Source organism: Eucalyptus grandis, chromosome 7 (genome assembly GCF_016545825.1).
Source record: "Eucalyptus grandis isolate ANBG69807.140 chromosome 7, ASM1654582v1, whole genome shotgun sequence".
Taxonomy (NCBI): domain Eukaryota; kingdom Viridiplantae; phylum Streptophyta; class Magnoliopsida; order Myrtales; family Myrtaceae; genus Eucalyptus; species Eucalyptus grandis.
In genome coordinates this window covers 33,228,606-33,254,226 of record NC_052618.1, presented here as the reverse complement: position 1 = coordinate 33,254,226, position 25,621 = coordinate 33,228,606, and the positions used below count along the sequence as shown (strand labels likewise).

Here is a 25,621-nt window from a genome sequence, read left to right as displayed (position 1 = left end):
GTCAGGGCTTCCATTTTGAAGAGGAAGATTGTTTAAGCATGCGTAACTAATTGGATTCTCCACTCGAAGCACCCGCGTTCGATTATGTGGGCTTTGAATTCCTCTCTGCCGCGAACAATTTGTGCACCCGATTCGCCGTCATCAGCGTGGCGGCATGTGTTTCTCTCTATCTACCTCCAAAAATTATTCAGTTTGTGATGAAATTGATAGGCAAGTTCATCGCCTCTTTGAACGCTTCTACCGTCATCGATTCAGTAAATGTGGTGATTGCGGAGCTCGTCCCTTTCATCATGAAGCCGTCCGTTCGTCGGTGGCCAAATCCGTCTGTGGATTGTGGGTGTTGGTAGTTTTAGAAGTATCAATGACAACGAAAACAAGAGGTAAAAGAGCAGAGAAAGAATGGGTTTCTTAAAGCATTGTTATTTTGGACTCTTAATTGCCCTCTATTTCATTGAACTTAAAACTTTTATTCAGAAAAGTCACATGAACTAGTCACTGACATACGTCGTTAGAGGCACTCGAATGAGCAATACTCAAGCGATCGAAAGAAAAATTATGACCATCAAACAAACGTTATAGGTTTTATTTCTAAATTTTGCATGAACAACTATTATTTAAGTTTCTTACCAATATTAATTTGGTTTTTAAAAACTTGGTGACACCTATATACGGCCATTCTCCCTTTCCCCAGCCGAAATGGCCAGCATTCATGCCATATTCGGGACCTACTTCAGCAAAGCAAGAATCAAGACACGTGGAAAGAAAAAAGACAGAAATCGCTTTTTTTTGCATCAAACTGAAAGGAAGAAACAGATACATTCATGTCAATATTTGTCGGTTTTAGGGACCAAAATGAATTGTAAAGGTAATGCTAATTAATATGAAGAATAATTTTCCTTTCACGTTCAGTTTCCAAAGCGGTTCCTGAATAGCAATGAAGTATGTGTCTTAAATGGCAATAAGAAGATTTTTACATAGTAATAATCGCTTATCTACTCTAAATAAACTTTCTCTAAACCAACTCTCACTTCACAAGCTATATTAAACCGGATTCCTTTCCAATTCAAAGCCATGATTCTCTCGCCTTCTCATTACATCTCCCTTACCTACGCAGGTCGGGTCACACACACACACACACACCTCTCTTCATTTCCGGATCTGGTCGGGTGTCAGTTTCGGCCCAAACGTAATCGGCCCGTTGCTCCTTAGCAATCTAAACTCATAGATTTCATTTGGTAACATCAAATGCTTTTACATCTCCCCTCTTTCTATTCATATTTTCATGGTGTTTGATCTTTTAAATATCTTGTAGAATGTTGAGAAGCCCTTGGAGGATTTCAATTTTAGCCGTAAACAAGGAGAACTTTGGGAAGAAATTAGGGAAGTAATCATCACTTTCATCAAATTACATTCAAACGGTGTTATTTGCATTCACAGCATAATACACTATCCATAATATTTGTGTGGATTTGTGAACTCTATATATTGATGCTTTCTCACAGAACGGGAAAAAAGTGTTTGATTCATGTATTATACTCCTAATCATCCGATCCACAACTCACCCATCTTTTTTATTATTATGTCATTTTGTTTATTTTCTTTAAGATCTTTGTATAGCCTTTTCCCCACTTTTCCGCGGATGCTGAATTTTCCAGTTACTGAGAGAGAAGAGAATTTTTTATTCTGTGATAACTCTATGATCATTGATCGTAACACTTCGATAAGGGTGCTCGTAACTATCATACTTGGTGCTTCGAATACATGCCTAGTTATACAACATGAGGGGTACGAAACTTTTTTAGATTGAACTTTGATTTCTAGTAAACTTGTCAAAAGGGTGGATCGCATCAGGATTGGATCAAGTCGAAAATGGTCCAATTCAAATGGACTTATTTAACCCATTTTGACTCATTTCCATGCAATATAAACCTAATAACTCATACCATACTGACCTGACCCATATGATTAAAGCAATTTTAAATATAACCAAATTTAGGAAAACTCATACTTAAACTAACATAAGAATGCTAGATTAAGTGAGGGCAATAGAGAGTCATAAATGTGGACTAAATATAAGTAAATTGTAAACCCATTAACTTTACCATTCTAAATTCATTCATGGCTCATTTGCTGAATATAACTAACCCATTAAATATATTGGTAAAAAAATAAGTCTATGAACTATTTTAACAAGTCTAGTTTCTACTAAATGGATTCCTAATCGTAGTATAATTACAATATCCAAAGGAGAGTCCATAGCACGTAACTATTCATGGAGAATCGCTCGACATTCATATTCCTACTAGGATAGGTGTGTTGTCAATTCTCGGTCTATCTTTATATTCAACATAAAGGGGATATTACATAAAGGGATATAGCTACTACTACGCCCGCTATTGAATGGGTGAGACTAGACGGGTTTGGCCGGGAACAAGTCTCTGATTGGCGGTTGGACTGCGCCGAAGCCAACCGAGGGCTAAAGCCTAATGAGCATCGGTTGGGCCCAAAAGAAAGAGCCAACGCGTCCAACCGTCCTAATTGCAATTTAAACCCCCCGCATCTTCTGGACGAGCCGGTTGGCTTTGACAATAGCCCTGTCCGGGTTTGGAGGGGTACGAGGTGACGAAGGTTTCTCTGAGCAAACAGGATTCTTGATTCTCAGCAGTGGACAGCCACTGTAGATTATATATAAAGTGTAGAGCGAGGGTGCTACACTCCCCCACGAGCGAAGACGTGAATCTTGGTGGCGTTTGCCCAGGAATCTGAAATGGAGAAGCAGAAAAGCAGAGTCTTGATCGTCGGAGCGACCGGGAAATTGGGCCACGAGCTGGCCAAAGCCAGCCTCAACTTCTCCCACCCGACCTTGCGCTCGTGAGAGACTCTGCTTTCGCCGACCCCACCAAGCTGGCCAAGCTCCAGTCTCTCTCTGAAGCCGGTGTTACCCTCCTCAAGGTGTTCGCTTTTTTAATCTCTGTTGTACTTGCTTTGCTTGGTCTATTCTTGATTTTTTTTTTTTCCCTTACTGGGTGTTTCAGGGTTCGTTGCAAGATGAGGAGAGCCTTATTGAAGCAATCAAGAAAGTGGATGTTGTGATTTGTGCTGTGAACTCCACTCAGATCCTGGATCAGAAACTGCTGATTCAGGCCATCAAGAAAGCTGGCTCTATCAATGTAACATCTTTTCTTTATTCCCTTTGATCTTTCTTTTTGTTTTTCTTTAGGTGGGTTTGACTTTTAAGTAACTAGAAAAATCTTATGTGGTGACATCCTCTATTAAACAAATGTCATAAGCTAGCCCGAGGAAACCTGATAACATGAACTGATTCTGACTAATGTGTGAAAAGACGGTGTAGTATATCTCAAAGTCAGCCTTTAGATTGATTTCTTGTTTTGATCCCAAAATTTGGAGATATTATTGAATAGAGACAATTGCAGATTATGATGCAAACATGGAAATGCAATGTAGTTTCTGACTTTTGACCCACATAAATTTTTGTTTCTGACTAACTAGTAGGTACTGGATGAAATATGAATGGCTCTACTGGGAAGTAAAACGTGTCTCTGCATCCTTCTTAAGGCAGTAATGTTTAATACCAAAGAATGCATTGTTGTACATTGTTGGGTGAAGTTGAATGCAAATGCTGAATCTTTTCTTAATGTGAAATGAAGAAAGCTTAATTCTCTTGTTGCAGAGGTTTATTCCTTCGGAATTTGGTTTGGACCCAGACAAGGTTCAGATATCTGGCATGGACTACAACTTCTACTCAAGGAAAGCCGAAATAAGGCGTCTCGTGGAGGCTGAAGGCATTCCTTATACCTATCTATCGTGCAACTTTTTACATGAGCTGTTTACTTCCATCCCTGGTTCAACCAGAGCTCAAGGCACCTCCAAGGGACAAGATCAAAATTTATGGAGACGGAAATATAAAAGGTTCATTCTTTAGTAGCTTTCAATTAGCTTATTTTGGCAACTTGTGCCGTTTATTGGAGCTTGAAATTGAAGAGCACACACTGCTTTGCAGGTGTCTTCGTGAAGGAATGTGATGTCGCAGCATTCACCATAAATACAATGGATGATCCGCTACACTGAATAAGGTTTTGTACTTGAGGCCCCCAGGTAATGTCTACTCTATGAATGAGCTAGCTGATATTTGGGAGACCAAAATCAAAAAGAAGCTCCAGAAGACATACGTATCAGAAGAAGAGCTTCTACGTATAATCAGAGGTACCTCTCATATTATCTACAGTGGAACTTATGTATGAATTTGTTACAAGTTAAGCATGGCTACTAGTAGTGCAGAAAACATTTCATCAGAGTCCGGAATACTAGTGCTGCTGGAGAATGAGAAAGTACAAATGAAGAGGCATACAAGGAAGAAACTATAGTTCTTTTTGGCAGAAACTTATAAACACACTATAAATATGTGCTGCGATTTCAGTGCCATCAATTCTGTATCCTTACTCTGTGATAGTTATATCTTAGGAAACTCAATGGGATTGTTGCTCTTTGAAAAGCGAGTACTATACTATTTCTTAGAAAACAGAATCCAAATCAACTAAGTCAAAGCCAATCACTCTTGAAAAGCAAGTACTAGCCCGGTTGTAAAGAGATTACCGGATAGCAGTAGTCTCTGTGTGAGTCTCTTCCCGACCGGGCTAGGCCAAATCAGGCCACCACTTGGGATGGGAATGGCTCAGCCAACATGCATCATTTGATGAAAGCACTCACATAGTCTGGGCTAAGCACTTGCTTCACGCCAAAAGTTCTGAGACAAGGTTGCTCAATCATAGCAAAGGCTTGGGATTAAATGCTCCCAAGTAAAATAGGCTCCCTGGTCATATGGCATTGGAACAGCTTCGGATGAGTAAGATTTTAGGAATCACATATTATATGGTATAGAAGATGCTTTGGGCACAGGACAGTACGCCCAAAATAAGCTGATTATCTTTAGGATCAAGTCCAATCCAATCCATGAAAACAGGCATATGATGAGGCGGCAAGAATTAGTGGAGTTAAACAGGAGCAGTCTTAAGGTAAATGCCATTCTTGAGAAAATTTCGCCCGACTTAAAGCTGTAAAACAAGAAAAAAAGAATTAAAGACAAAGGACTAACATTAATGAGGTAATGATACATTTGTTACCAAGGAAATCATTTTTGTTTCTGGACTGCTAAATCTAAGAATGGTTGCTTTTCTTTCCAGAGGTTTTTGGGCCATTTAACTATTACTAGAGCTACTTCTTCCTGAATAATTTTAGATGTGATGTGGCTTTGCTGTGATGCAGAGACGCCTTATCCGGACAATATGCTGTTTGTTTTTATATATTCGGTCTTCATAAAGGGTGATCAGACATACTTCGACATAGAGTCGTCTGGGGTTTGGAGGGGACTCAACTGTATCCACACGTGAAGTATACCACCATCAGTGAGTATTTGGACACCCTTGTGTAGTGTCTATGTTCAGGTTTCTCTGAAGTGGCTAACTCTGCATTTTCTTCTCATATGTGCTCCATTGTGAAGCATTGAACATGATATTTTCAACTGTAGTGAAGACAGCAGCTTCAGTAAATTCATGAGAGTGGTGTGAGGTTCTTGTCATTTCGCACCTGAAGAGAATTATTTTATAACTTTTGAAGGCATTTATTTTATCTTGGACAAGCGTGCAATTCAATCCTCTCTTTTGCTTTTGAATCACTCAAAATTGGGATAAAGGCATTGGAAATCCTAAAATTTGTCGTAAAAATGCAATTGAGCCCTATAACTTTCAAAAAGTTCAATATAATCATAAAACTTTAAAAAATGTAATTAAGTCCTAAAACTTGTCATGAAAGTGTAATCGAGTTCTAAAACTTTCAAAAATACAATCAACATAATGGCGTAGATCAATTTAATAAGTTTTAGGACTTGATTGTACTTTTAAAAGTTTTAGGACTCAATTACATTCTTATGATAAGTTTTAGGACTTTCAATGCATTTATCCTTCAAAAATATTATAGATACATTCAAAGCATAATAAGTCAAGTTTATCTACGAAATAATGAATGGAAAACAGAACTCCCATATCAGAAGGCCGTAAAATGTTTTGGGGCCTGGAAGAATTTGCTAGTAATGGATCGCACAACGGAAGCAACAATGTTCCCCAAGATGCATGTCGGGTCATGAACGGATTGTGAGATCTTGAAATTGCCTTGTCGTCTTGTCCTTATTTTCCTGCATATCGCCTCAAGCATGGCTTCAAATGCTTCGGGCATGTTTGACGGTTCACGTCGACGAAGAACATCATAACCATTCGTAAGCGAAGAGGGTTACTTAAATATATGTTTACTTTCATTTGTGTTCATTCAAAAGCCAAATTTATATGTAGAAGCTAGAAGAAGCAACTTTCATTGCTGACTCTACCTTTTGTATGTACTGGGACTAGCTTTTGATGCCATAGCGAGTTAATATCCCGATGGCCAAAAAGATTAAAAAAAAAAAAGAGGAAATTTAAACGAATGCGTGATCCATAAAAGTTGATTGATAGCTTATTGCATCAGTTAATATTACAGAATCATATCTCTAAAAAAAAAATTAATAATTTATCTCGGGAGCTAAATCAAAGTTAGGGAAAGTTATTGCGTATTTCTCACCCGTCAATGTAATTTATGTACTTTTCTAGAGAGAGCCTTTACTTACTTGTTTAGTAATTCATTAAGGAAATATTAAGGAAGCATAATTTGGTAATAGTAATTTAACAGTTGTGGTAATTAGTAAGTTCTAGAAGCTTATGATCAACCTTATTTATGAACTTTGCAATTTAAATGATGAGTGCGTTGTCTTTTAGGATTTGTGCAGTTTTTCAACTCCTTGGCCAAAATAGCGGAGGAGGGGAAAGGAAAATGAATGGAGGAGAGGAGAGATTGATAAGCTCATTTTTAGCCTAAGATCGTGAGATAAAATGAAAGAATCTTGACAGAAAATGAGAGGGGGAGGGAGGTGAGCAAATAAAATGAGGGGGAGAGGGAAGGGAGCAGTGACAACATGGGAGGAAAATGCATGCATCCATCCATGATGGTCGTGGACATTTTGTTGGCCATGATAGCCACGATAGTGTGGTGATAGAGGTTTCACACAGAAAGATTTAGAAACCACAATTTATAGCGCATGTATGGCCATGATGGCTATTAAACATCCAAGCAACAAATATAAATATTTATATCATGGTTTCTAAATCTTCGTGTTCGAAACATTCAAATGGTTCATGCCGCCTGAAATGCCATCTTGGCCAACAAAACAGCCACAAACCACAACGGATGCATGCATCTCCCCTCTCATTGTATTTGCTCCACTCCCTCTCTCATATCCTCTTAACAGTTCTCTATCTGTCATCTTCTCTCACGATCTCTCTCATTTTCTCTCATGATCTTAGGACATGATGGGGTTATCAGTCTCTTTCTCCTGTCCACCGCTCATTTTCCTCTCCTCCACTCATTCTTCTCTGCCTATTTTGGCCTGAGGACTCGAAAAACCACACAAACCCCAAAAGACAACACGACCTTAAAAATAGTGATCAACAAAGTTTTTAGAAACCCCAATTTTACTGAGTTCATGAGTAAAATTTGATTAGTAAGCTTCTAGATACTAATAATTGCCACAACTGTTAAAATTAATATTATTTGCTAAATGCTCTACTTTCTTGGTAGAGCAAACGTGTTTAGAGTTATAATATTTCCCTAATGAGTTACTAAAAAGGCTCTCCTAGAAGAATTCCTTTTTGGGTTTCTTGCTCACAGATGCGAAATTGAATAAGCGTTTCTTTTTAAGTCAATGTTAAATGTAAAAAAAAAAAAAAGCATAAAAATATTTTAATAATATTTTTGAAAATTTCACGTGAACAACACAAATTGCCATGCGAGGCATATAAATAATGGCAATAAAAATAAAATTTATTTTTAAAAAATGCCAAAATTGTCCACATATAAGGTTATACGACATTAAATAAATTACTTTACTAGACGTGTGATAAATGCAATTGGAATCATCAATCGATTTGCAAATATTTTGCCATAGCAATATCAAAAAATGACTTCCATGCTATTTTCAAAGTACAGCCAAACATAGAAAAATAATTTATTCTCTCTAAGGATAAGTTCCTTTTAGCAAAGTAATTTTTGTGAAATAAATGAGGATTGAATATGACCATTTGCCAGTTTGCCACTAGACCTGTCAAACGGGTGGATCGAATTAGGTTTGGGTCATGTCATAAATGGTCTGACCCAAATCGACCCATATTATCCATTTATGACCCATTTATAATAGTGCAAAAATTTTGACCCATCTCGACTTTGATCCGATGCATATTTAATCCATACCTGAGTCATTTAACTAAACTTAAGAAATCTTATTACTTATTATTTTTTTTAAATAGTATTGCTAAAATACTTTCATGGAATACTTATAATTTTTTTAAAAATCAAGTTTTTTATCATTTATTATTATTTTTTAAAATTAAATTTTTAATTATTTTTATTTTTTAAAATATAATTATAAATTCTTTTTTTTTTTCATTTTTCTTCTTCAGGCGGTCATCGGCCACGGGCGAGCTCACGGACGAGCTCAAGCTCGGGCTCCGGAATGCTCGAGCCTCGGCGGACGTCAATGAGGCTCGAGCTTCAAGCTCGGCGACGTTAGCGCCTTCACCTCGTTAGATTCGGCGAGCTCGAGCCCACTGGCCGATGGCTGGTAGGTGGTTGGCCGTCACCGTGCCAGCCACCAACTAAGAAGGAAGAAAGAAAAAGAAAAAAGAAAAATTAAATATAAAAAATAATTATCATTTCATTTTTTTTTAAAATATTTTTATAAAAGTTAAAGAGGAAAAGAGAAAGTGTGGGACTTGAGTTGGAAATGGGTTCTAAGTTCAACCCATTTAAGATTAATTTATTTGAAATCTTTAATTTTCAAATCCATTTAATTAGTTTCTTCAAAAAGTAAGTGACTCATATGTGATTCATTTATGATTTAAATGGGTCATATATGGGTCTAAGACCGATTTTGACATGTCTATTTGCCACGTCATTTAGGCGCGCGTGTTTTTATTTATGTCTTTTCTGTCTTTAACAAATAAAAAAAAAGCGTTTCGTTCAAATAATTTTTGAATAAAAACGCTGTTTAAACTTGTTCCGAAAAAAAAAATGAAAACACGTTTGGTAAATTTTATTAACTTGTTTCTTTTAATTTTTAATATTTTTATTTATTATTTTCATTTTCCTTTCTTTTTTTTTCTTTTTTCGTCAGGAAACCTCGTCGACAGGACTCAGTGAGGTCAGCGACCCTCGACGGCATTGCCTGAGCCCTCACGTTTGGCCAACACGCATCACTGGCCGTGACAGAAAAAGAAGAAAAAAAGAAGAAGAGAAGAAGAAGAAACGTTTCTTCAAAATTGTTTCTGGAACAAGAAGTGTTCTTTTTGTGTTCCGGGAACAAATAACATAAACGCAACAAAAGAATAAACACATGCAGGCCCTTAGACTTTGTTTGTTTCAAAAGAAGAAAATCATTTTCCCTTCTCCTCCTCAATGCATTCCCACATCGTCTCCACTTGCAAATTTGCACTCGACAAGCTCAGGACCATCCCCTTCACCTCTGCCATTGATCTCACCCCTGCCTCGGCCAATCTCCCTCTCCCCTGCTCGGCCTCGCTCTCTCCGATGCTAATTTCGTCTTCTAGCCCTTGATCCTCGCCCTCGAATCTGCCTACGGCAGGGTTGGGGAGCTCGCACTCGAGTACGCCTTCGACCTCTTCCTGCTCAGCCACGCCCATGCACAGATTAGTGACGGCGTTAGCTATGGCAATTAGGCAAAGCACCGGTGGAGGTTCGGGCTTGATTTTGAGGCTATTGCAAGGTATGAGTCGGCGGGATCAGGGAGAGGAGGCCATCAAGCTCGACGTGCTTAAGGTTGTGCTGAAAGCGATAGAGTCGCCTCGCATTTTGATCCGAGGCGATTGCTTGGTGCATATAGTGAAGATTTGTTGCAATGTGTACCTTAGCGACGTGGAATCTCGCCTGAGTTTCTAGTGAGGCAAGGTCGAGCTCCCCCAATTTGGCAAGCCTAACCTGCTGGCTTCAGGAAAGCTCATCCTTCACCTATGGCTGGTTGTTGGCAATCGGCTGAAGAAGAAGGAAAAAAAGTAAATAAAAAAAAACGATTAAAAAATTCGATACTTTAGGTAATTCTTCTCATAATGATCAAATTAGATTTTTAATATCAAATGATGAAAAATATTTTACATTTTTACTTTCATGTTTTAGTCAAACACCATAAAATTTGGTTTTGGAATATTAAAAGACCTAAAAACTTCTGTCTCTCAACAAACCCCTACTGATTCGCCACACTCGCCAAGAAGACAACCACCTCCCTCCCTCTCTCCGTCGCTCGCTACTGACCAGAAGCTAACCTTCCCGTCCGTCCATCCGTCCATCCGTCCATCCAGCCATGGCCGACGAGACCTCCGACGCCCGGAACGCGGCGAGGCTCCGCATCCTCGAGCTCGCCAACATGATCAGCGTCCCCATGTCCCTCAACGCCGTGGTCCGCCTCGGCGTCCCCGACGCCCTCTGGCAGGGCGGCTCCAACGCCCCCTCTCCGCCTCCGAGATCCTCGCCCGCTCCCCGCCGCCCCGCCGGCGACGCCGAGAACCTCCAGAGGCTCCTCCGCATGCTCGCCAGCCACGGCGTCTTCGAGGAGCACGTCGCCCCCGCCGCCTCCTCCGCCTCCTCCGAGCGGAGGTACTCGCTCACCGAGGTCGGGAAGACCCTCGTCACCGACGCCGAGGGCCTGTCGTACGCCCCCTACGTGCTCCAGCACCACCAGGTAATCCATCGAATTCGCCGAAACCCTCTCGTCATTTCCGATCGATCTTTTCACTAGTCCATCTCCCGCGGAATTCGGAATAGTTTTCTGGGTTTAACCGAGTCGAAAGATCGTCGAGAGATTTGTGCCTAAATCGCGGAAGAAGCGTCGACAGTCGAAAGCGTCCGTATGTCCTTTGGACAGGAACGAGGATTGGCTCCTTCCCGGGGGATGTCATTTCCACATTTATGAAGTTCTTATCTTGTAGGCCGAAAAAAAAAAAAAAAAAAAAAAAAAGGAAGAAGAGAATTAAACGATTGCGTGATCCATAAAAGTTTATTTGATGACAGCCTATTGCATCAGTTAAAATGCTTATTTTGTATTAGATCGTTAAAAATTTTAATGAGGATATTATTAGATGTAATATGATATAAAAGTCAAGAATTTTTCTATATTTTCACATCTCATTCGGTTCATTATTTGGTATCATTGATATGTCAATACCAATGAACCTGGAAGTTATACATACGTAGATGCTGAGAATATCTCTCACGATACTTTTGCTCACTTCATTTTTTTTTCTCTTTTTTTATTGCTTTCCTTTTTTTTTTATTTCTTTTTCCCCTTTCATAATTCTCTAATAAAATTGTATTATTTATTTAGCTATACTCATATACTTAAAATATTGAAGTAGAAATGAATTGAAATAGGAATAAGTAAAAAGACAATTATTTTTATTTTTTATTCTGAATTTTTATATTAGAATTCAGATATTATTCAAATATTATTTATTTAAAAAAATTATTTGAAAAATGATTTTTATATAATGGATATTAGAAATACTTATTTATCTTTTTACTATATCCTCTATGGGATAATTTTATCTGATTATATTTTTTTTATATTTGATTTTATCGTAGCTTCAATAGGAACCAAATACGAGATATGATAATTATGAATTTAATTTTGATTACTAAATGTAGCCTAGTTCTTAAATTTGGTAGTCCATCCTTTCGATGGCATTTTGACGAAAGTTCCCTATCTTAGAAAGTCCAACAAAAAAATTAAAATTGATAATTGGATCTCATACGTATACAAAGAGCTAATCAATTTGGAGATATTGAGAAGTTCGTGTGTGACCTGACTTATCCTCGTAGAAATCTTGGTTAATGGGACCAGAAAGCGGTCGTTGTCTAGTTATAGTCGCAAAAGGTGCCTTGTTTTAAAATGATATGATGGTAGCTTAGCTGGAGAGATTTGACTATCCACAATGTGTGGAAAAGTGAGTAATGTTGCCTTTTTTTTCCTCTCCCCCTTTTTCCCCTTGTCAAGGTGGGGGCATTTCAACCACTAGTACCAGGATAAGGTGCATTGAACGAAATACTTCGATTTCACATCTTTCCGGCACTGACAAAGTGCTGAAAAAGGACGATGATGTACTGGAGTTGTCGATAGGTGTCCGAGAGCGAGTCCCAAGCACATAAGATCGTACTCTGAGGGCCCAATTCGAAAGCAGAGAGAGAGATGTGGTGAAAAATTGAAAGTGTGGTGAATTTTCCCAGCGGAAAGCGATGGCTGTGTGATTGGCATGAGATCACTTTCCGTGATCAGAGCTAAGAGGACAGATCACTTTCCGCCCTGCCCGTTCACATGGTCAGGTAGAGTACTATCTAGGGATATTCGTTGCTTTCCATGAAGTCATTAATGAGGGCGTGGTCCGACCCATCCGTGCATCGATCAAGCTATTAATTTACTCACTATCTTCTTATTGATCTGTAATTAATATATAGTTCGGGGAAGATTCTCAGGACATTGATATCATAATTCAGAATATTTTAAAAGCTTGAAATCCCGGCCAATGGCAGCAGAATCTCTCGGTACTTGTCAAGCACAATTTTTAATTTTATTTTATTTCGCGGCATGTGAGCAGGACGCGCTGATGAGGGCGTGGCCGCTGGTGCACGAGGCGGTGCTCGACCCGCCACGGAGCCCTTCGTGAAGGCCAACAGCGACACCGCGTACGCCCACTACGGGAAGAACCCGGAGATGAACGAGCTGATGCAGCGGGCCATGTCGGGGGTGTCCGTGCCGTTCATGAAGGCCATACTGGACGGCTACGACGGGTTCTCCGGGGTGGGGAGGCTGGTCGACGTGGGCGGGAGCGCGGGGGATTGCCTCCGGATGATCATGGGGAAGCACACGCACGTCCGGGAAGGGATCAACTTCGACTTGCCCGAGGTCGTGGCAAAGCGCCTCCCATTCCTGGTGAGCTGCACGCATGAGTCTTTTCTTTTCTTCAAGAAAATATTTCAAGAATCATATCTCTAAGTAATAATTTATCTTGGGAAGCTAAATTCTAAGTTAGGCGTGAAGTTATTGCACCTTTCTGGCCCATCACTATCTTGAAAATGTAGCTTTCTTTTTTTTTTTTTAATTTATTTGACATTGACATAAAAGAAAGGCTTATTCAGTTTCGCACCTGTTAGCAAGGAACCTGAAAAAGGAATTCTTCTAGGGAGAACCTTTAGGTACTTGTTTAGTAACTCATTAAGGAAATATTAAAGCTGTCAACATGTTTATTATACTAGACAGGTGTGTGATCAGAACTTGAGCATAACATTTGTTAAATATATAGTAACAAGGGCCCTGGTATTTTCATACGAGGCAACATAAGAAATACCTTTCACATCGCATCTAATGCTCTCTAGAGAATTTAACAAGGTTAATATGTTTAATGCACCCGGTCAACGAAGGGCGTTAGGTTGGGTATCACATCTTAATGTCCTTACTCAAGTCTACCTATAATAATAAACTAGGGTAATGATATAAATGATTCATTGAACTTTTGCGCATTGTGTAATGTGATTCCTATATTTTTAATTTGTTTATAATGATCCTTGAACTTTAGTTTCAATTTGAATGTGGCTCAATGTGCAATATGGTTTCTAAACTTTTAATTTGTTCAATGTGGTTCTTGGACTTTTAGTACATATTCAATGTAGCTCCTAAACTATATGAAAATGTTCAATGAATAGTTTAGGGGCTATATTGAACATAAATTAAAAGTCCAGATTTCACATTGAAGAAATCAAAAATTCAAAGACCACATGTTGTATATTGGTCCAAAGTTTAAAGGACCATTCATGTCATTTTCGCTATTACTTTTCTTCATAAAATGAATAGGCTTGAGCAGACCCATTTGTGTGGGCTCAAGCTTAGGAAGAAAATTAATTGCCTAGGCTTGCTTAATTTGTGTTTTGGGCCCTTCTTGGCTAAGACAGGCCTAGGCAGGCCTAGCATGCTATGGGGGCCATGATCTGGTCTAGCTATTCTGCTATTTCAATATGTGGACAAAGTCGTCAAAGCCAGGACATGATCCATGATGTTTAATATTATGCAAAAGAGAAACCCTTACGTTTCTTTCAATAAGCAACTGGCATACATTTAGCAGCATCTTTTTTATTGGTGACTTGCTCTTTTCAATTTGCCTTTACCTTCACCTGCATGCCATGACTCTTGCTGCATCAAGCCCTTTGAAGAAGACCTGGCAATTTGCTAACATAGAGCTGGTTTTCCAGCTGTTACTTTTTCTCACCTTAACTTAACCTATCGAAAAAGAGTAACCTCAGCAAGTTTGAAACTTATGATGCTCCAAGCTTCAGAGAAACATGTCCGGTTGCCGCTGGAATGGAATCTATCGGAGTCGACACACATTCATGTTCTTTTCCATAAGTCAACTAGGAGGACATAATATCACTAAAGTTTTTTCACCATAATCCGTCAAGAAATGGAGGAGTCTACATTAAATTCCACAAGAAAACATGAAATTTCACCACTGTATTTTCGTCTACCCTCTCTAGAGGATAAAAAGTCTTCTGGTGGCTGAGGATCAATTAAAGCTGCGGAATTTTACAGGGTGACCCATGTTGGTGGCGACATGTTCAAGTCCATCCCTGCTGGTGATGCCATTTTCATGAGGGTACGTTGTTCGCTGAACTCCGCATGTTTGGTTTTGATTCTATTTCACTAGATAGGTAGTTTCCTGCGATCGATTTTGTGAACGACAAAAGGAATTTGCATCTCGCTGTTTATGCCCTTCCAACGTGGACTTAAATCTAATGGAGTTCGCCTCAAGCAGCTGTATGCCAGCCACAGACTTGATGATCTTATAGTTCTGCATAATCTAATGACTCGAAGGCTACGGCAGCTAAAATGCGTAGGGTTAATTGATGCATTTTCTGCTGTAGTAGGAAATCCACCTTTTGCTTTCCTTGGTATAGTTATAATGAATGTAATGGAATTTATGAATTCTTTTCTGATTGTCGCCTCATCTTAATCAGTACAACTAGGCACTAATTTAAATATTGGACCGTGTTTAACACTAGTCACGGGTCTTCGATCAAATTCCACCTTTATGAGCACTTCTGGTATTAGAAAACTACTAGCAAATGATTCATTCGATTCCATATTGCACATGTTCGCCCCATCTCATGAGTGAGTGTTGTATTCTTTTCCATCAAGCCAAGTTCTTATAACTCTCAATCCATTCTCTTGGGTTTGTTGTCAATATCGATCTGTGCCAGACACAATGATGGCCTCATGGTATGATATTCCCAGTGCATCCAGGGAGTCTCTAAGCCCAGCTACGGCAGAGATGGACGAGTGAGTGCAATATCAAGCTGCACGGTATAGAACAGATGGAACCTGCTTCATGTTCCCACAGTGATAAGCTTAATGGGACCTGTTGATTCTTCCTTCCGAGTCCTCTTTCAAATGTCGGCAGTGTCAAGTCGAGGTTTCATAGAACCTTTACTGCTTTAAATGGTGAAATACAAGGGCATAACGATTGATGAAGTGGGTATGCAGCTTATTTTGGATCATGAGAACCTTCAGCTTGTAGGTACACCCTCAGGCCTGACATCCAAACCAACCACACTAGGCTATGAAATTACAGATCTGGTGCGGTTCACTCACCTAACAGTTCTCATGAGAAATGCTCAGATTTTACTTCGACAGCTAGCACCATCTAGAGAAGAAAACAGAGTACACACTCTGAATTCTTTGGGTGGAAGTTTCACTTTTCATGATTCTGTGGGTTCTGCTCTCCTTTTGCTGGGAAAGATCTTGGCCAGATCTGGCTTATGTGGACCGAGCTAAATTGTGCGTAGCCTATGATAATCAAACTCTCCCTATAATTGCAGTTTTAGCTAAATTTGATTTGTTCTGCCGATGATGTCATTAGTAGGTCCAATCATTTCAAGAATCATAGGCGTACGTTTTGTGCATGTTTTTGCTAAAAACACCATGCACTTTTTAATGCCGAGGATGGAATTGTGGTCACAGTGGATACTGACGACATGGACGGACGACGAGTGCAAGCAGATACTGGAAAACTGCTTCAAGGCACTCCCTGCGGGAGGAAGCTGATTGCCTGCGAGCCGGTGCTACCGCAGCACTCAGATGATAGCCACAGGACTCGAGCACTTCTTGAGGGCGACATCTTCGTGATGACCATCTACAGGGCCAAGGGCAAGCATAGGACTGAGCAGGAATTCCAGCAGCTCGGGCTCTCTACCGGCTTCCCTCGTTTCCAAGCATTTTACATCGATCACTTCTATGCTGTGCTAGAGTTCCAGAAGTGAAATGGTGTCTTGGAAGAGGGACGAATGATAAGATGTGGAGCTACTACCATCAATTTAATTTTCGGATCGAGGCTCTTTTAAGCCCGCAGTTGGTAATTATCATCTTTCTTTCCATAAAATATTCAGCTCCTTGCACCTACGTATAAGTGAGTATACACGTCCCCCAGTTAGGACAGGCATCAAATGAATTGGACGAAAGCTACAATGGCATTGACCATAGAGATTATGCCTCCTGAATAAAGTTGCAGGGGCTCCTTTGCTGTATAAGCTGCTTCCATCTTTCTTTCATTCCGGTAATGCAACATGGGAAACGTTCTAATTCCTTATGCTGTGGGATGAATGATTTCTCTTTCCCTATCCCTTCATTATGTTTGTTGGTGATCTTTGCTAAAACTGTCAATCTTTCAGTCATTTGGTCCTTGTCAGTAGTTGCGGGTCGCTCGACATGAGCAAGGGTGTTATCTAGAGAATTAAGGACCGGGATATGTTCACGACGTACAACTCCTCTAAGACAAATAATCTCGAGTATACATGACGCGACCCGTGCTTGGAGGAAAATATTGCATATGTTCAACAATAAGGTGGATGTAAAACGTCAAACCTTGTTTTCGGAGAACGACTGCTAAAAGAATCATGCTAGCTGGCCACCAATTCGACTTCGTCAACCTCGTTTTCTTGATGAATGCCATTCTCAAGCGAGGATCGTCGCTTTCGCATAAGCTGTTCAATATGACTAATGTATCGAGATACTGTCTCCGAAAATCTGTCTCTCTGGCGATTTTTGTCAGTGGCCGCCAAACAAATTCCCAAGAAGATACAATGAACAGCCTAGTGAGTCGGGAGAGATGCTTCAGCAAGCGGAAGAAGGCGACAAAGATCGGAATATGCAGCAGCCTTGGAAGACGTTGTATAATGAGAAAAACAATGTGTGCCTAGGTATTGTAATCAGCATTCGACGTCGTCGAGGAAGAGAGAGCTGCTTCTGGCCTTGAACTGTACGGGGATCACATTAGGAAACATCGTTGCACGGATGAGTGAGAGAGACTCGGTGCGTTGTATCATATCAAGGTGTAAGTAAATGGACAAATTTTCATGGAATCCAATAAAATTCCTTAGTAAGCTTACTAATTATTGCCCAATCCGAAAATGCAGCCATGTAATTACAAGATGAGCCAAGATGGCCCATCCAATACATAGTTTACCACTGTGCGCAATTCAATAGACCGCACATATCTCATGGGTCTAAAAGGATTAATTATCGAATAGTCCATGAATTATGACCCTTTTTTAAAATAAAGGTGACCGATTGAATCCTATAGTCACGAAAGACACTTGAGAAAGATAGTTACGATCTTGCAATTAGAGAGAAGTCATTGAAATCTCTTTTGGGTTTTGAGCAATATGTATTGATTTTACATTTTTAAGTTAGCCATTTTCATCCTTTGAAATAATCTCATGTAGATCTAACCTGAAATATTCAGTATGGCACAGGTACCGGTAATTTAATATTATTGCACACATTGTTGCACCAGAAACTCATGCCCGGCCCGGCTGATTCCTATCTTACACTACACTACAACACCACCCAATTTCATGTCCTAAATTTGGTGGCTCTCTCTCTCTCTCTCTCTGCTGTGAGATTCTTAAAGTTGGTAATTTAGTTTGGTGTAGAAGACAATAAAACACTAACCCATTTTACAATGACCATCTAGCTAACTCTCTCTCTCTCTCTCTCTCTCTCTCTCTCTCCCCACCCATTTGCTTTGTCTCCGTCACTTATTCCATCATTCCCTCATTGGCGCTCTCTAAGCAATGTATGTCCTTGTTTCCGGGGTAGTTAAGCTGGGTGATCATTCCCTTCATATGAAGCTCTCTAGGAGAACTGAGTGAAGAAGCATTGAACTGTAACAGAAGAGAGGATGTTCAGATTGCACAGGAACAGACCTGCCAAATCAGGGGAGAGACTTGACTTCAAGCTCTCTCAGTTCAAAGCTCTCCAGGTACTCCACAATCTTTCCTGTTCTTCTGTTCCTTTTTTCAGAGTAAGACTAGTTTGATCTCAAGGGTCATGTGGCCCACTGGCACTAAATCACTTCCTCATTATTTTTCCCTTTTTTTTTTTTGGGGTCTCTAGAATGGGAGGTGTGTGTGCACTGTGGGAGCATATTCACTTGATTAAAAGACTTCTTTTTACACAAATTATGATCTTTATCTCCTTTGTTGTGATTGATGCAATCTTCTTCCATTGATATGTCAAGCAGACAAATGTTTTAAGGAAGTTATGCAAAAGTGTGGCAAAAATTGTCATCCATCACATATAGTTGGAATTGGTATTGTTTATCATGATAGGTTTGGATTACAGAAACGCTGATCATGATTATGGTGCAGCTATACTGTGCATTGAAGAAAAATGAAACTTAGCTTCAACCTTTTTCTCTTGAACTAGATCCAGTTTGCACTACTTTTTATCAAAATTATAGGGCTACTGCATTTTTCAGCAATTTGATTGACTAATTTCTTGCTACCATTTTTGCCACAACAGGTACCAAAAGGATGGGACAAGCTCTTTGTTTCCATAATCTCTGTAGAAACGGGGAAAACAATTGCTAAGTCGAGCAAAGCATTAGTGCGAAATGGAACTTGTCAATGGGCCGAGACTCTGGCGGAATCTGTGTTGGTTTCACGTGATGATTCTTCCAAAGAGTTGGAAGACTGCCTTATCAAGCTTGTCATTTCCATGGTAACATCGGCAGTGCTCAGATTTTATACATGATGATCAATAGTTAGAAGTTTTACACCTGAAAACATCAGTTCAAATTAACACTAAGTAGTTAGTTCTTACTAGAGCTTTTGTGATCTATCCATTGATGCTTAGTCCGAACTGCTGCAACATAATAGACGTGATAGTTACAATTCCGGTGGCTGTCTATTACAGGGATCGGCGAGATCTGGCATCCTTGGAGAGGCAACAATCAATGCGACAAACTACATCAGTTCCAGCAATTCAGTCCCCATTTCAATCCCTCTGAAAAAGTGCAACCACGGAACAGTGTTACAAGTAAGTCGTAATAAAATGCACATATCTGTTCTTGTTCTTCTCAGATTTGACAATTCAGTGAGGAAAAAGATATCAGGCAATTGCCCGTAACTCTGTTAGATAAGCTAGAGGTACCCTGCAGCATCGAAAGACAATAGAGTACTACACTAGTTTTCCCTTTTATGTCAGGAGCATGTGAAAGTACAACATGTATGTAATGAACGAAGTGCAATGAAATCTAAATGAGCAAGTAAAGGAAATAAAGAGAAAGAAGGAAATGCAGCAAGTTTCTTCACAGGAAAAATAGTAGTTTGGAGAGAAGAAAATGTTGTTGCCTTTTCTTTTTCTTTTGGCTAGAGTCTTCGCTGTTGACATATAGTTGAGTAAATATCCTACCAATTCTTGTGTCTTTGTGGTTGTAAAATGAACTGAACATTGGTGACAGATGATTTGCATGAATTCCTAATAGGAGGATCATTCAAAGAAATTCTTTGTAAACCGCAATAGAAGTTCGTACTCCTTCTGATTGAAGTAGCTTTGACTTGAGTGTACAATGTTTGGTATGGGGTTGATGTCCTAGTGAAGTTTGTGCCTCTTCAGGTTTCCTTAACACAGATTTGCGTGCCTTTTTCATTTGTAGGTCAAAATAAACTGCCTGACTTCAAGAACAAAGCTCAGGTTGGAAACAATTTAGCAGCTTCTTCCCTTTCATTTTTTTTTTTTTAACCTTTCATTGTCTTTCACTAGCTGTCTGTTTAGGAATTAATCGTTCATAAATTTAGGGACGATGGATCTAAAGAGACAAATTCTCAAGTCAATGAACTGAACTCAAACAGCCTTGATGGGGACTTCAAGTCAGATAGGTCTGGAAGCACATTCACAGAGAACGCTGCCCCTTCCTCTAACAAAGAACTCAGGTCAACCTTGTGCTCCGATCATCTTGCAAGTAGGGTAAGTACAGCAATTTCCTCCAAGTGCATCTGTATATTTTTATACTGAATTGCATTTTTCCTTGTTAATTAATTCAATTATACTTAGGTGCTAAGTTTATTTCCTGGAATATGTTTTAAAGTATAATATCTCAGATTCTCTAGTGTTGTCAAAGTCACTATCATTTGATGCTGATACTGCACAAATATTTGAGTCAGGCTCTCATTTACCTTGCTTAAGTCAATTAACCAAGAAAATTAACCGAACTTCTTTACATCTCTGTAGGAAACAAGTCTTTCGTCCTTTGCTTCTACTCAGAGCTTCGGCTCTGCGGAAAATTCCTCGCACAGAGAAGACCTTTCACCTGAAAATCAATTGAGAGTTGACAGGCATGACCAGAGAATTGGAGAGACTTCAGTCAGGTCCCCCAGAGTAGACGGTGGCAATCTGATCAATAGCTCTTCTCACTTGAAACCTCCGTTCTCTAATTCACAGATTATGGGTTCGGGTGATCCGTCACAGAGTAATAAGGAAATGTTATCTGTGAAGATTTCTGACTCCTCTAAAGATTTCATTGAAGCTGCAGAAGACACAATAGAAGAGCTTCATGCGGAGGCTAAAATGTGGGAGCGAAATGCGCAAAAGCTAATGCTCGATCTGGATATGGTGAGAAAGGAGTTCTTTAATCTGTCCAAGAATCACAAGGATCTGGATATGGAGTTCTTGGCGGCTAAGACGGAACGGGAGAGCTTAAGAAAAGAAGTCGAACAACTAAAGCTGCTGCTCAAGAACTCACAAGTGGACCAAAAGACCGTGGATGATTCAAATTCCCAAAAAGAAGCAGTACGCCACATTCAAAAGGAGTTGGAGGAGGAAATAAGATTCCTGAAAGAAACAAATGCTGATTTGACTCTGCAGTTGAGCAGAAGTCAGGAATCGAACATTGAGCTGGTTTCTGTTCTACACGAGCTCGAAGAGATGATCGGCAAGCAGAAACTTGAGTTGGAAAACGTTGCATTCATTCAGTCAAAGTTCAGTGATATGGAAGATTCGCTACTATCAAATATAGCAGAAAACAAGAGTCTAAAGACCCAGTTGCAGCAAACCAAGGAATCAGAGAAGGATCTGCTAGTTAAGTTGCAACAGATGGAAAAGGCCTTTGAGGATGAAAAGCCTATGATGGATGAAAAAGTTGGTTTGGAAAAGAGGCTCTTTGAATTTGAGAGAGAATACACAAGTAAATTATCAGAAAAGGAGGAAGAAATTGTCAATCTAGAGGCCAAGCTAACCAAGACTCTTGAAGAAAAGCATTCTCAAGAATCTGCTGACAGAGGTGATGAGTATCTAATTAAAGAAATTGAGTCCCTAAAAGAAAAGGTTCAGGAGCTGGAGACTGACTGCAATGAGCTTACAGAAGAAAACTTAGACCTATTATTCAAGCTAAAGAAATTGAACAACTGTCTTCACGTTGCAACCGACTGCAGAGATGGCCAGAAAGATAATGTAGTCAATGGAATGCTTGTTGCAAATGAAAAAGCAATGAGTGCTTGAAGATGGATGCAGAGGACAAAGGTGAAGAATTTGGTAAGGAGTCGGTTGAGGACGGGAACAAGGAGCGAAAAGTCAAGGAGATGTTGCTTTTGAAAGAAGAGGAGATTAATAACCTGAGAGAATGCCATACTAAACTAGAAGCCCTGGTTTCAGATCTTCAGAAGGAAAAGACTGAGCTAGAGGAGAAGTTGCAAATTATGCAAAGAGAGAGTGAGGTAACCACCAAATGCCTCACTGACGTGCAAAATGATTTGGTGGTTCTAAGTGGCAGCGTGGATTCCCATGTTTCCGCCAACAAAATGCTTGAGCGGAAATCTTCCGAGATAGGGCCAGAAAACGTAGCCTTGTCTATGCGCATAGCAGAACAGGAAGTCCAACTAAGCTATCTGATGGACGAGATGGAAGCAACCCAGTTGGAGCTGGAGAGATCGAGAGCACTGTGTGAGAGCCTCGATGATGAGATATCAAGCTGAGCTTTTCAAGCAAGAAGCAGAAGACTCAGCTAGAAAAAGAAATGAAGGAAATGCAGAACCGCTGGTCAGAGGCTCAGGAAGAATGTGATCATCTTAAAAAAGAAAGAGCACAGTTACAAGCCGATGTCGAGAGTCTTGCCGAAGAATGCAACTCTCTTCAGGAATTAAATGGAAAGTTAAAGATGCAGAACGTGGAGCTGCATGAGGAATTAAGGAGCTGTCTAAGTGGTTGCTCCACGAAGGTTGAGACATTAGAAGAAAATCTCTCTGCCCTGCTTGATGATGTCACAGCAAAAGAAAGAACATTTAAATCGGAAATAGACGCACTTCTTGATGAAAACCGTGAACAGAAGGAGCGGCTTGCTGTGGAGAGAGCATTTTAAATCAGATATATGCAGACAAAACCACTGAAGTCGAGAACCTCCGGAAGGAGATTGAACATTTGACTAATCAGATATCGGATATTCATAATGAAAGAGAGAGAATAGTGTCTGATGCTGCTGAAGAGATATCCAAATTATGTGCAGATAAAGCTGAACTGGAACTTGCCCTTTGTGAAACTCGATCTGAACTGCAAAGGAAAGATTGTGAATTGAATCAAGAGATAGAACATTTGACTAATCAGATATCAGATATCCATGATGAAAGAGAGAGAATAGTGTCTGATGCTGCCGAAGAGATATCCAAATTATGTGCAGATAAAGCTGAACTGGAACTTGCTCTTCGCGAAACTCAATCTGAACTGCAAAGGAAAGATCGTGAGTTGAATGAGATGCAAGCACAGTATGAAAGACAAGTGAATGACCTGATAGAGGAACTGTCTGCTTCCCAAGAAGACCGGAAGGCACTGCAGGCTACTGAACAGAGATTGTCAAAGCTGTTGGAGAGTCACAAATCGAGGGAAGAGAAATTAAGAACCAACATTAATGAACTTGAGCTGAGGCTTACTGTATGTGAATATGACCGCCAGAGACTCATGGATGAATCCACCAACATGAAGGCCCATGTGCAACAATTCGAGAATCTACATGATCAACTTTCGGTTTTGAAAATTGAGCTCACTGAAACCAAACGTGATAAAGAGGAAGCCAAAGCTTCGCTGCAATTAGTATCCAAAGAATGTACAGACCTGAAGGCTGAGAAAAATGTACTTGTTGAGAAAATCTCTTCCCTACAGGAGCTGGTAAACGATTTGGAAGATTGCAGGCAGAGCAAAGTTATCTTAGAAGAGAAGCTTCAACGTATGGAGGGTGAATTAATGGCCAAACAGGCTAAATGTGATGAGGCTGTCGAGGTGAAAAATGAGCTGAACCAGATCAGGAGAGAGCACAAGCACTATCAGCGGATGACACAACAGCTTGAAGAGCAGAAAGATGAGTACCTGAGAAGAGCCCGAGCCTCTGAAGAAGAACTAAATTCTATGAGGAAGAGAAAAGAAAACCGAAGCATGTTAACAACACAAGGAGCCCCGGACTATCTAAAGCTCATATGAAAGTAGCAAATTCAGCCACTGAAGATTCAAGCCCGTCAAGGTTGGGATATTCATATTTAGTTGGGTTAGCACTTGTCATCATTATACCTTAACTCACAAACTGTATTTATGGGCAGCGTGACATAAGAAAGAAGCCGATCATGAAGAATGTACGGCAACAAGTAGTGAAAGATCAACCTAAGATGTCCAATGCCCGGCATCACATAGAGGTAATGTAACACAAGAAACTCTTCGCTTTCTGTGTTTTACCTCACTTTTCTGTGAATTTGGACCTTTCATTAAACCTTCAGCATTCTCATTTCAGTGGACATTCAGTAATTTTCACTTATTACATCTTTAGTGGTCATGTCATTCCTTGTCGACGACTCATCTGAAAATTGAAATGTCATCATTGATTCATAATCTCTCTCTTCTGTCCACTTGACAGGACATCCATATCAATAACGGCGATGTTGAAAGCTGCCATGATGTTGGAGTCGATCCTAGGTCAAAAGTATCTTTACTTGAGAGTGATCTTGTTGATTCTGCTGTAGCAGATGACTCTGATAATATTCCACTTAGCAGGTAACTTTATGTGATATCTCGAAGATGTTCATAGTATTAGTGCCTAGATTTCTGCTCATAAAATATCTCAAATTTGTAATTTGCATAGAAGATTGAAAGTGTGCAACTAGAGAAGTGTTGCCTGGATGACATAAGTATGCTGCATATGAAGCTCGTGTTTTCAACCATTTTAGCAGTGGCTAAAGAATGCCTTTTCCTGCAGAGTTCCAGGAGGGAATCCCCGCCAGACTCTCCTAGAAAAGCAACTCCCGAAGGCGAAGTAGTAATGAGAAAAAGTTTGAGCGCACAAAGTCACGGCTAGAGTCCGAGTTGAGAGACATACGCGAGCGCTATCTCCATATGAGCCTCAAGTACGCAGAGGTGGAAGCTCAACGCGAGGTACTTGTGATGAAGCTGAAAGCTTCCCAGAGCGCCAAGAGATGGTTCTCCTGAACGGATAAATTTTTCTGGTGAATATTATAGCGTCTATGCGAGTTCTGAGTGTCTTTCAAACATGTGAACAGTCCTGCAGTTTCAATCACTTAAACGATCGTGAGGTCAAAAAAAGAAGAAACAGTAAGGCAGCAGAGCAACTGCTAATTGCAGAAGGATTAGAAGAAAGGAGATCAACACATGCTTTCCTGTCGATGATCACCATAGCCAATGCAACACGCAGAGAATTTTCCATGCTTCAATCGCAAGTGAATCTGCTTCTGGCGGAATCAAACAAGACAAGCGGTGTGTATTTGTATTGCGGTAGATGCGAAAAATGCTTTGTAGTTACAGGGTGAATATGAACATGGGTTTTCATGGCTGTACTAGTTAATAGGCAATTTGGATCTGTCTTGTTTTTACCACAATGAAAATTTTGGAATTAGTAAACGAGCATTATGGAAGAATAACGCTAAATGGTAACTTTTTTTTTTCCCGAGGATTACATGATCTAAAGAGGTTGATAGTACAAATAATGCTTTTAAAGTACATGCAACCATGAGCCAGCAGTGCCACCCAAATTAGAATTTTTCTAATGGGATTGTTGTCTGAATACATTGTCGACCGCTACTAGCTTTGAGGCCACATGTCCCAAAAAAGAAAAGAGGATTTGTCTATCTATTTAATAGGTGG

General features: G+C 39.9%; 1 protein-coding gene and 2 pseudogenes across 1 annotated transcript; all 3 read left to right on the top strand.

The window, feature by feature from the left end:
- The first annotated feature begins 2,586 nt into the window (after window positions 1–2,586).
- On the top strand, window positions 2,587–5,496 carry LOC120295541 (annotated as a pseudogene).
- A 4,933-nt stretch (window positions 5,497–10,429) lies between these two features.
- Window positions 10,430–16,827, top strand: LOC120295434 (annotated as a pseudogene).
- Window positions 16,828–18,228: 1,401 nt separating this feature from the next.
- On the top strand, window positions 18,229–23,075 carry LOC104438903 (myosin-3). Its single transcript, XM_010052057.3, has 6 exons — window positions 18,229–18,470; window positions 19,013–19,210; window positions 19,406–19,528; window positions 20,148–20,185; window positions 20,290–20,458; window positions 20,723–23,075. The coding sequence occupies exons 1-6, from the start codon at window positions 18,390–18,392 to the stop codon at window positions 21,986–21,988; spliced, it is 1,875 nt and encodes a 624-aa protein (XP_010050359.2). The 5' UTR covers window positions 18,229–18,389; the 3' UTR covers window positions 21,989–23,075.
- Window positions 23,076–25,621: the final 2,546 nt, after the last annotated feature.

Coding starts and splice junctions, on each gene's coding strand:
- LOC104438903 (XM_010052057.3), top strand. CDS start 18,390: ATGTTCAGATTGCACAGGAACAGACCTGCCAAATCAGGGGAGAGACTT. Junction 18,471..19,012: donor CTCAGTTCAAAGCTCTCCAG/GTACTCCACAAT, acceptor TTGCCACAACAG/GTACCAAAAGGATGGGACAA. Junction 19,211..19,405: donor TCAAGCTTGTCATTTCCATG/GTAACATCGGCA, acceptor TGTCTATTACAG/GGATCGGCGAGATCTGGCAT.